Source organism: Chelonia mydas, chromosome 3 (assembly GCF_015237465.2).
Source record: "Chelonia mydas isolate rCheMyd1 chromosome 3, rCheMyd1.pri.v2, whole genome shotgun sequence".
Lineage (NCBI taxonomy): Eukaryota > Metazoa > Chordata > Testudines > Cheloniidae > Chelonia > Chelonia mydas.
Genome location: NC_057851.1, coordinates 37,773,074 through 37,785,351, shown reverse-complemented (window position 1 = coordinate 37,785,351; position 12,278 = coordinate 37,773,074). Strand labels below are relative to the sequence as shown.

Genomic DNA, 12,278 nt, shown 5'->3' with positions numbered 1-12,278 from the left:
ATGGAGCACTAATCCCAGAATTGAAACTGCTTAGAGTTTGGGGGGAGGGGCTATTTATCACAGGGTAATGGCAGAGGCCTGTATTGTTACTTGGACTGTGCTTTGTTTTCCTGCATGTGAAGCAAGCCATAAAGACATTTCTCTACCTATTTTTAGTGCTGTGAGTTCTGTTGATTTAAAGCTAGCAGTGCTCTCTGTGAGCACATAACACTAACCACACTTTCAATATTCCTCCCTTGTATCCTTGGTACTGTGGCTATTTCCTAACCTAGGGGAGGAGCGGATGGGAGTTGTCAGTGTGGGATGGGCAAAATCATGCTTGCACTGTGATGGTACCAGACAGTTGCACTATTCCGGTTCGTGTGTTGTGATTCCTGTGACCCAATCCTGAACCTGAAAACATCTTACATTCATCACAGTGAGGGAGGCTCCACAAACAGGTTAAGGAAAGTATAACATCTATTAAAAGTACTGTACAGAATGTGTAATTGAAATATTTTTAAAAGGCAATGTAAACCAGCAAAACATAACGGGGACTGACTCCTTGAGCAACAGCCAAATTTTAATGTCTCTGTACCTATCTCTTTGCTCTCGCCGGACAAGGGGGGAATGATTGGGGACAAACAGAGACACCTCCTGTCTGGGGATTGGGTTTGGGCACTTGGTGGGGTTCAGGGAGTCCTCCTGGCTCATTGTTCTCCTCCTGGTTTAGGGTGCCAGTGGAGGGTGTGGTCCTGGAAATCCTGCAGGCTCCTCCAGGTTGCTCAGGGGGTGGACTGGGAGGAGGAGGAGGAGGTGGTGGTGGTGGTAATTTAAGGAAGATGCAGTGGCTATGGTAGCAGGTGGACCCCCAACGCATTAGGGCCTCAGTTCTATCAGTCTTTCCATTATGGCATGCTCCTGTTTCCTATGGTGTAACACCTGCCCTATAAACTGATGCATCAGTGTCTCTTCCTGCTGAAAAGCCTGAACCTCCCATGCCCTATGGCACCTAGACTGGTCCTGGTTTCTCCTGTCCATGCCAATTAACAGGTCCTCCAAGATACTCCTCCCTCTACGGTGCTGCTCCTGCCAACCTGGTGGAATGGTTTTCCTCGTGGGAGCCAGACATCCTGCCAATCCAAAGACAAGGGCAGCATTATTTTTTGTCCTTTGGAAGAAGCCAAGAAATTCCCCCACATAAGTTTGCTGTGAAAGGCCACAATATTGATACTTTTCAGCATTCCAGAGCTGCAACTGTTAGACTACCCTGGATTTTCAGACTTTTGCAGCCCATGAGGAAAGAGCAGTGGCTACGAAGGGTAAGATACATGTACTAATGTTTTATGAAATTTCCATAGTGTGTCAAGGGGTGGGGTGGGGTGTGGGTGACAGTTCCTTCCAGGGGCTAAGTTACCAGTTTGCAATTTCTTTTTTTTTTTTTTTTTAGGCTGGGCAACCTTTGGAGAACATAGCGTGTTTTCAAGGTACCCAGGCTGAAAAGAGAATTGGCATTCCACTTCTGTGGAGTAAACCTATGCCAGAGAGATATTTCTACTAAGGGGCAATGTTAGAGGGCTTTCCTTTCACACTCTCCCCTGCTTCTTGTCACGCAGACAGAAAGCAGAAAACCGAAGTGTAGACAATGCAATGTTTATTGAGGTTAGTTTCCAGCAAACGTGTTCCATAACTCTTGACTCTGCAGAGCCTTGTTTCCCAGTGTCTCGTCTCCCCTCCGCCCCCAGGAGGCATGCTCCCGGTCCCACCCCTTACAACTTAGGGTCATGTTCCATTTTGGGTCTGGGGTCTTCATCCCACCTCTTTTGTACCCAATGGGAGGGGTAAGGAGTGAGTTTGTGCTCCAGGTCAGGGACAGGCATTTCTTTGGTCTTTTAGTGTTTTATACCTCCCCAACAAGTCCCTTTGCCCCTCCCAACTGGTTACTTGCTTTTGCTTTGATAGGTGTTGAGGCAATCTTAAAGTGTGCTCTGAGTAACACTTTAACTGCTCTTATCTATTCCCATTGTATTAACAAATCCATCTGACTAGGGAGAAGCAACATCACAGTGTCTTTGTCTACACATATTAGTATAAGAGTATCAAAATTCTATCCCAGGCTAACAAACAGACCTATATACTACAAAGCACCCCTCTACCTATTACTGAATGGAGGGGTTTGGTCACCTACAACAATGGACCAAAATGATTTGCACTTCCATTAAAGCTCAGGATGCAGCTGGAGTTTCTGCTACAACAAAAGTTTGTTTTGTATACTTCCGGAACTGGGAGACAAGTCAACTGGAACTTGACTATATTCTCAGCTAGCACATGGAGCTTTGATGGAAAGGGAAATATGAACGATGAACAATGCGCACACACACCCTCTTCCACCCTGACATCACCACAAAATCTTGCCCTGTGCCTGCCTAACAATGATGAATTAAACAGAGAAAGAAAAAGACACAGTACAACTTTATTTTTGTACCCTGATGTTTCAGGTCAGCACCAGATCACTCTTGCCTCTCCTCTGCAAAGGGACATCCTCTTGGGTTTATGCAGCTGCCAGGCAGGGTCCTGCTCTCAGCCCCATTTCCTGCAGCATGTCTCAGGGTGGGGCAATGACATACTCAGGAATGGTAAAAATTCTGTTGTCTTCCAAGTGAGAAAGGATTGCTGTGACTAACTTTTCCTCAGACAACCAAAAAGTTTTCCCTTCGCCTTCCTGCGTCTAACCTGCATCTGCCACCTCAACCTTACCTCCATTCTCTGTGGTTTCTGTTTGTAAGGGGACAGTATGTTTGGGGTTGGCTGGGAGAACTGAAACTGTATAATCTTCCCAGGGACAAAAGAGAGCTGTTGCTAACTTTAGCTAAACAACCATAAGTTTTCTATAATGACCCATCCCCAACTGGGAATCTTTCTAAACCCATTCCCTCTGATCCACACAGCATCAGAACCATCACTGCCTGCAGGTTGGGTGAGAAATGAACAAAGATTGTTTGTTGATCAGCTTTATTGCTTCTGCAAAATGCATAATGGCTAACTGGCAATCAATAAAATGATTGATTTATAGCTGTGGTTTTGCTCAGGGACCCTGTGGAAGTGGAGTAGGGAGCTGGGCTTAAAATCAGGACTATAGCACCAGAGTAAGAGGGGATATTGGCAGGGAGGGTGGGGCAGTCCATTCTAACTCACCAGCCTTGGGTCTTGCTGTGGTTCAGGTTTGGCGGGGGTGGAGTGTGTGTGGATTTTGTCAACCAGCTTCTTTGGGTAGAGGGGGCAGAGTCACATGCTCCATGTCCTGCAAGTCTTCCACAACTTCCTTCATGGTCCCTGTTGCCACCTCACCCTGGCCTCCATTGGCATCCCAGCAATGAGGGGGATGGCGGTGTGTGTGTGTGTGTATATAACTTTAGGCACTGCCCTGGCAGTCCTGGACGGCACCTGGTCCAGCTCATCATAGAAAGGGTATGAACAAGGAGCCCTCCCGGAGTGACTTTTGGAGTCTTTACTCTCCTGTATAAGAGCCTCATGTGCTTTATATGTTCCCATCATTGGGCCAGAGTCCACTGTATGCCCACCTGCACCAGCCTGCATGAAATCTCCAGGTACAGGTGTATGTTCCTGTTGCTCCGGGGAAAGTTGTAGAGGATGCTGTACCCCAGCCACACACTGATGGGGCCTGGGTGTGGTCAGTGGGCCAGGTGCCTGCTCTCAGAACAGGCTCCATGTTCATGTGTACTGGTAAAAAAAAAAAAAAAAAAAAAAAAAGTGCAGTGGAGAACTGCTCTGGTGTGGTCAGCACAGCTTGCTACTACTGGTGAAAATGGGGCAACAGACAGGGATCTTTATAGATAGGGTAAAGGACAGACAGACAAACAAAAGATTTCAGTGCCTTGTGGGTATTGGAGGACTATGGAAATGCAGAACCAGGTACATGCCCATTGCCTCTATCCACCGAGCCCCCTGGCACATGTATGGGGCCATGCCACAATCCAAGATGGGTCCTTACATACACCCCCTCAAGCATGCTAACTTACCCTGTACTTACATTCAGCTACATGTTTCCAGGGTTTAGCAGCGGAAAGTAGGGGGCTTCTGGCATGATCACATACATGGACATGTGTACAGGCACTAGTGATGTTGTAACCTATAAGTGTGAGATTTACTCAACTTTTGTAACGCATTGGGCACCTCAGCTGAAAGCACTGTGCAAAGTAAGCAGGCAGCTAGTATGAGGTCAGATAATCTGTGCAGTACTGTAGCATGTCAAGTATGGTGAAACATTTAATAAATAAATATTTACTATGCAATGCACCAGAGGCCAGAGCACATGTTTGTTATAATTTGTGCTAATGCTCTAATTGAATGACAGGGTCTCTACTTTTGCCTTTGAAATGTGAATTTAGCCCCCTGCAAAAAAACCCCAAGCCATCTAAAGTTAGGGTGACCAACTCTAGAAAAAAAAAAAATCTCCCTTACTTCAGACTAAGCCAAAAGTATTTGAACAAAGGAGCTTCAAGGATCAAGGGCTAAAAATTCACCAATATTAGAAGGGGGCAGAGAATAAAGTACTGCAGAACGAGTAAAGTGAATGAATCAGTTCGAATACCTGGACCATATAATAGCTCTTAGGGTTTTGCTGTATCTCCCAATGCTGTAGCCTCTACCCTTAATGCAGATTGGTTTAGTGCATCCCTCTACTACCGTCCCCTCCTCTTCTCCCTTCTTTTGTTACAGGAAGGGCTGCTTTAGTTAAATCATGCCAGCTATGGTGTGAAAGCTTTCTGGAAAAGGAGACCCTTGTCTTATGTCCTAAAAGTGGTCAGAGGATCTGACTTTCTTGGGGACCTAATTCATAGTCAAATCCCTTAATGAGATGATTTTGTGAAAAATCCTGTAGCCTATGAAGTCAATGGCAGAACTCCCATTGACTTTAATAGGCCCAGCATTTAAGCTCTGCTTCTTATATGCTTTACCCTGGTCTTAGTAAACTGCACTGTCTCAGAGAACACAACCGGCTTGACAGCGTGTGCATGGAGAGAGGGTTACTAGAACTGGCAACAGAAACACACTAGTGCAGGGGCGTAACTGGAACCAAGAGGTTGTGTGTGGAGGGTGGTCTGTCCTGTAGAGGAGGTGGCAGCTGCATTCTGCACCAACAGTAAACCCTGCTTCCTTACCGTCCTCCCAAGCATCCCAAGTTAAACGTTAGACTCAAAACAAACACCAACACAACCCCCAAACCAACTGCATCGAGGAGGGAGTCTTATGAGCTCAACATCTGATTTTTATTTATTTCAGCTTTAGGGCAAAAAGGTTTGTTACCTTTCACATGGGCATCGATAAGGACATGGCGGCAGTATGAAACCCAGGGAAGAACAGTTCCCTTACTGTGAAGAGCTAACTTTTCTTTTCAAGCACTTAAATATTCTCTTTCCTGCACAATCCACCCATGCTAAAGGTCTGGCTCTGTTAATATAAATTAAAAATGATAGGGGAACAGTAGATATCTACATTTTTCTTGTTCGGTTAACAAATGCTAACCTGTATTGGTGATGGATACAGAAGCCAGTGCTATAAATTCAAACAGACTCATTTCTAAATGCAAAAGAAATTGCTAGAGAGAATAATAGGTAAAACATGATTTATTACATTGTGTACAAAACTAGATTCAAAACAAGCAGTGTGATATATAATATGTTTTGTCTTTACATTACACAGTTGGTAAATGATCTCTCCAAAAAACTTTGTGAATAACTTTGTTATTTCTTCCTGTCTCTGGACAGCGCCCCTCCCCTCCTCTGTAATTTACAAGGTATAAGAAGGTAGCTTCCTGCAGAATTCACATCACTATGGGGTTAGTCAGCAGGAGGTGCTCCAGATCAACAAGCGACCTTTTAGTGCAAAGAATTTCCAGCTCAGAGCCTCAGTTACTAGAACAATGTAATACTACCACTGTACCAGAGGCCTAGCAACGTGCTGTATTAATTTTCTGCTCAGTAATGTGTCCTTTCTTGAGGATGTCTAAAAGTCCTTCTGCAATAGTTTAACACCAAATGTAAAATAAAAATTAAATAAAAATAAAAGACAGCGGCTACCACTGGAAAAATCCATCATTCTTCAGCAGCCACTGAACAGCCTCCCATACTATTTAGGATGTCTTTAAACAGGTTTGATGTAGTTAATAAAATACCTTTTAAGAAAATAAATATTTTGCATAATGTATGTACAGAGGTTGGTTTCCTTCATAACAGGTTCAACAACAGATAATCACAACTCTATATTTTATTCACATACAAACTCACAATGATTAATGCCAACTTGGTAACTGACTTGATATTTATGAAGGAGTCCAAAAAGGTATCAGATGAATATTTATAAATGTGCAAAGTGTATGTAAGTACTTGGAAAATGGTGGCATAAAAAGAGTGAAGGATTAAGACAAATTGCTTTTGGTCACTCCAAGAATAGCCCTTCCAACAACTCTCTCCCCCAAGTCTCAACAGGTTTAATGAAATGTTAAATCAGTACAAAATGAACTTAAAGGCAGGACTAAAAATGTACTCTTTTTGGATTCAAAAGAGCCTTTTGTAGACATGCCTACAGAATGTGTCTTCATTGGAGATACTTATTCCTCTTCAGTTCATTTCTGCACACAACAGCATTTGGAATACACCTCTCCAATTTCCCCCCTCCCTCCTAGACATCCCTTTTTACTATGAAGTACATTTAAAAAGATACTGCACACAAAGCATAATACATACTGCATGATTCTTCACGAAGATGACCAAAAATAAGAACAAAAACAAGGCCATTGCACCTCTTAAAATTTGAAGAGATCAATGAAGTGCTGTGGAGAAACTGGCATGAAACAGGTGTCTGGATCATTGGCTGTGCAGGGATGCCCTGTATCCTAGCAAAATTAAGAGGAGGGAAAAAAGTTATTTTCTCCTTTAAAAAAATACCCACAAAAACAAAAAGCTGCTGAGTATTGATTTTAAAAGAAAAGAACTGCAAGAATTCACATCTCAGTTTTACATTTTAAAAAGACAAATTAAGTAGCTGGACAACCAACTAGACCAGTTTTTAAGTCACTGGCCTTCTGGAACTCTGGTTCAAAGCCTACAAGGCCCTTCCCAAGAAAAAATTGCCAAGAACATATAGTTACTTAGATTGTAAGCTCCTTGGGACAATGACTGTCTCTTTTGTTATGTGTACACAGTGCCTATACAGCAACACAATAGGGCTCCAAGCCCTGATTGGGGTTTCTAGGCACTGCTGTGATACAAACAAGAAATCATAGAACAAGCTTCTCCACATTCCCTCTCCCTTTGTCCCAAGGGCTTTTGGACCTGTATAAAACAGACAGAGACAGCCTGTACTCCAGCAAACTTAAAAGCAGAAAAGATGCACTGGGTGGTGAGGAGGAAATAGTTACCTTAGATCCTTACTCTTTAATGTTGCCTGGCTTTAGGCCTTAAGGAAAATGTGGACCTTTATGATGGATATGAAAGGTGGGTGGGGAGGGGGCGGGATTGCACACTGGAATAGGGATGACCCACCATGAAAGTAGGGGGTTGCAGCATGGAAAGTAGGGGTTTGCAAGGCTGGTGGCACTGGAAGAGAGAATGGGGAATACAATAAGTGATTAGATCTATAGGCAGACAGTTGTGCGGGACTCCGAAAGCAAGGTTGAGAGGTTTAATCTTGATGTGAGGGCCAAGGCAAAGCCAGTGAAGTGATTCAGAAAGGGAAATGATATGGTCTGGTCAACCAGCAAGGAGTATAATTTTGGCGGTGACACTTTGAATGGCTTGGAAGGGAAAGAGAGAAGTGCTAAGGCAGTGGTGGTGGGAGTCGCACTAACGGCCAGAGCTGGCGTGGGTATGGAATAGTATTTTAGGTGATATGCCTTAACTCACTTTTGGGCAGATCATTATAGAGAGGAGAGAGTACACAAATAAATGGGAGAAGAACTTTAATTAGAGCTTCGGGACTGGATACCATACATTACAATATTGGCTTTACACACACACATGCAAACAGTAACATAAACCCACAGGCAGTATGGTTAACATTCTTAAGGCAAAATAACTGGGGAAAGGAAATGGAGAGAAAACTGTAGGGACAGCTAAATAAAAGTAGCAGCATTTACATTTTATCAATCCGAATGCCCAATTGTTTATCTGACATGGCTGGTGGACCAATACGTTTTGGAGCAATATTATTCTTGGAGAATTGTACAGTAGCACTTCTTCTGTTTCTTTTTAATTCTTCCTCCTTATATAATTATCCCCTCCCCCCCATCTTTTCTCACTTTAGTGCTAGCCGTGTGCTCAACAAGACAATCCCTACAACAAACGTGGTTACACGTGAAGAAACAGAAATACAGGAGACATCTGTTTCTTGTTTTACTTTTTTCCTAGCTGTTTCCCCCTCCCACTTTCCCCTTCTAGTATTAACTATTGGGGGGGGGGGAGGGGCGGGGTTGTAACATTTTATTTTTAAAGAAGTAAGAGCAGGAGCAATGTGGAACTTTGCAAGTGGAAAATGCTGCAGAATCAGATTCTCCTTCTGCAATGGACTCCAGTTCTAAAGAGCTTTAGTGCTACTTACTGTCCTCTTCTGCAAGGGAGGAAGTGGTCAAGTCATTGAAGACTACTTCAAATTGTTCCTCAGATCTGTTGGGAAGCTAGGGCAGGAAACTCAGGGCTCTTCCCCTCTACAAATACCATGGATTTGAAGGAACCAGTTACAACATAGTTCTTGTGTTGGAGCGAGCTGTATTTGTAGTGGGGAAAAGGCCCTTTCGTGTGCATGCCAAGAGGCTTAAAAGGCCGTGGGGATTGCCACATATATCCATTTAGGAGAAACTCTCAAGGAGTAAAAAGAAAAGGAGTACTTGTGGCACCTTAGAGACTAACAAATTTATCTGAGCATAAGATGAGGTGAGCTGTAGCCCACGAAAGCTTCTGCTCAAATAAATGTTAGTCTCTAAGGTGCCACAAGTACTCCTGTTCTTTTTGCGAATACAGACTAACACGGCTGCTACTCTGAAACCTCTCAAGGAGTACGGAGTGCTTGTCATTTATCATTTCAATAGCATTACTTTTGAGTTTTAAAGACTTAACACTCTTAATGCTTAAGTGATAAACTGTGGACAAAGAGCCTTGTGTGGCAGCATAAATTGGAACAGGAGACAGAGGTGAAAGCAGCTATTTTTATTGCGGATCCCCGCGCTGCTTCTAACTCACAGCCAACAAGCTGTGCTCTGTTAGTTTTTCCATTTCAACATTTCCTTTATCTTCTGAAAAATTACTTTCAGAAGAAGGATGATAGGAAACTGAAGACAAAAACTGTCAAAATGTATTAGTTGTAATTAAACTGGGCCATATCCTAATTTCCATGCTTTGAGCTGTAAGGAGACCAACTTGCATGCTTCTGGGTAGTTTTTAAGAACTCCTTCCCTGCCATGGTTATTTTACTATTTTCTTATATTTCACTGTACCAACATAAAATGCCAACAGCACTCAGAAGGAATGTGAGACAGAGTGTGTTTTAAAGTTATGTGCATTTTGGTTAATATCTCTTGCAAATACTCAAACATATACTAAGCATGCATAAAATGCCAATCATACCTTCAGTATTTTATCATGCATACTTATTTTCGGTGATTAGATTCAACAAGTCTAAAATATCCTAGCAAAGGCTTGCTAAATTTGGCATTTTAAAATGCAAGCTTTCATAACAGTGGAAAAATCATAGAAATTGGATCACTCCTCCTCACTCCCCCCCCCCCCCCCACCGTACTGTATTTAGTTATTTGGGAAGATACAAGGTTGATGTCCCATTTCCCATATGCCCTCCCCCCAAACAAAACATCCCCCCCCGCCCCCCACACACAAAAGAAGGGCAGCAGCAGAGCAAGCTTCCTGCACTGCTGTGGCCCTTGTTCTAGGCAGAATATTTGTAGCAGGGGTGAGGAGAGTGTAATTCGCACCCAATTCTCAGTTTCTCCACAGATACAGCCAGTTGTGACACTGGAGGAATGGCTGACAGATCTCCAGTTTGTTTTGCATATGGCATTTTCAGTCACTGACTTTTGAGCTATACTGGACTGGTCAGGGTTTAAATTGTGACCTCAAGTTGAAAGGCTCCGTCAATGCTATCTCACTGAGCCATCTGGTCTTGCTTTAAAACTAATGTTATTGAGAGCCTAGCCTCAGCATGAGGCTCTTGTATTGCTGAAAAACATTTAGGATTTGAGTTAATTTTATGATTAAATGCTCACATGCCTTTGGTAACTTGTAACAACCATTACCAGAAGGAAATGCTATAGCTGCAGTAAGCACAAAGTCCTGAACAAGTCTGGATAGGGAGGTGAGTAAATATCTTAAAAGACAATGTTCACAAAGCTCATAAACACCTGCTTTTTAGTGTACTTGCTACATATAACCATAAATCCAGTGTGTTGAGTAGAAAGGCTCAAAGAAGGTAAAAACACGGTAAAGAAATCATACAGCCTCTACCATTAACGTTACACACTACTGCTGTCAATGGAAGTATTCCACTGACATTTCAATGAGGAAAAAACGGAACTGTATTTCACAGAAAGCAAGAACTTAAAAATGGGAGCTCTGAATTCAAGTCCTTAAAACCTAGGGATGGAAGCACACATATGTAGGCACAATAATGCAAGCTAAGGATGAAGCATCCATTTTAAATGGCGATCTAGATGCCATGGAACTTTTGAAAGGGAGAGTCTCATTCTCTAAAAATAAATACCTTATTCTAGGTTTAAAGAAAAAAAGTGTTAAATGAGATTTTAAAATGAAGATCTATTTATGTCCCTTCTTTTGCTTACTGTCTAAGGACAGAGTCTGAGAGCAGGGTGCTCTTTTAATGACATGGGAAGCAGGGAGAAAAGCTGTTAAAAAAGCGAACATCTAACAATAAGGTCCCTAACTGAACTGCCTTCAGAGACAGGGAGGATAGGAGATGCTGCAGTCAGCAGAGAAAGATGCCAAGGGCTTGGAACAGATGAAAGCTGAACCTCACTTATTCTCTTGAGAAGGGCTCTTCTACAAACTGCAATGGCAGAGGAGTCTTTCTCCCTGGAAATCAGATAGCCAGCTAGCACCCACCTTCTCCCCATTGCCACCAGAACTCATTTCCCAGCTTCTGGGACCACTGCCTACCGGAGCTAGATTCTTGGAGAAGAGTTAGTTTTGTTGCCCTCCACAGTCTTTCTAAATGTAATTCTAAGCCACAGCCTGTCAGGTGTTGTCTGTTTTGTTCGTCACAACAGCATGAAAAACACCTTCCCAAGCTCCTCCTTTCAGTCAGGAAGAGAAGTCTGAAGAACAATCAACTAAAATCCATTTTTGTTTTTTAAAGCCAGATAGCAATATTACTATGGAAGAGCGTTATGGATTTGAAGAGCTATATGCATGTTTTTATCAGAGGTAAGGCATTGCATATCCGCTGGTGAATCCGAATGCTCTTGCTTCTGAGAGTTATTTTAATTTAAAATCTTGCTCATGCATAATGATTCACTTCCAATTGAATTTCAAGAAATCTATTTAACTAGATCAAAATAAATGTAAGTTGAAGGAAAATGTGCACTGCCTACAAGGAGCACCGAATGACAAATATTATTGTTTTCTTCCCAAAATTTCAGCTTCATTGCAAATTATGAAGTTCCCATGACAACCATAGGCCTCCAGTGCTCTAATGTGTAATTCTTTTCTGTAAATGTCTCATTCAGAAAGCAATGTCATCATTTCCTTTTCCTCCAATCACAAGAGGTCTTTTTTAAAAAACTACTATTTGTAGAAGGTCTTCGAGTAAAACAGGTTAAAGTGTCATTAAATTATTCAGTGGGGTAAAAGCAATTCCAGTACCTTTGTTTCATACTGCAGAGACAGAATTCTGTGATGTTGCCTTTACTGTTCTCAGATTTCAGTGCTGAACTAAATCCATTAGAATGTGGAAACAGCCATTAATGCCTACTTTGTGCAAAATTCATCCTTCGTGTAAGAGGGCATAAATTTCTGAGTTCAGTGACAGCTGCACCTGCTTACATCAGAGGCTGAATTTAGTGCCTTGAGTTGAAACAGTACAGTGAGGAACACAGCAATAAAAATAGCAATAACAACAGCAAAAAGTGCAAAGCTGAGCTTGGAAGATTACAGTATCTAAATAGTGTCAACAGCTGCAGAAATAGCTTGTTCTTAGCCCATCATGACAAACCGAAACATCAATTACAATTGAACATCTTGTTCACTTCAACATTG

General features: G+C 42.4%; 1 protein-coding gene across 13 annotated transcripts in view; it reads right to left on the bottom strand.

Moving 5' to 3' along the window:
* Window positions 1-5,609: 5,609 nt before the first annotated feature.
* Window positions 5,610-12,278, bottom strand: part of FBXO25 (F-box protein 25) — a 62,442-nt gene continuing 55,773 nt past the window's right edge. For 10 of the 13 annotated variants that reach the window (XR_006289401.1, XR_006289402.1, XM_037894175.2 and 7 more), the window contains one exon: window positions 5,610-6,895. Coding sequence is in view for 8 of the 13 variants with exons in the window: in XM_037894175.2 (XP_037750103.1) it covers window positions 6,806-6,895 (90 nt within the window). In the remaining 5 variants the exon portion in view is untranslated. Of the gene's footprint in view, window positions 6,896-11,885; window positions 12,061-12,278 lie in introns of all 13 variants that reach the window. The other 3 variants (XR_006289398.1, XR_006289400.1, XR_006289399.1) reach the window with 2 other exon arrangements.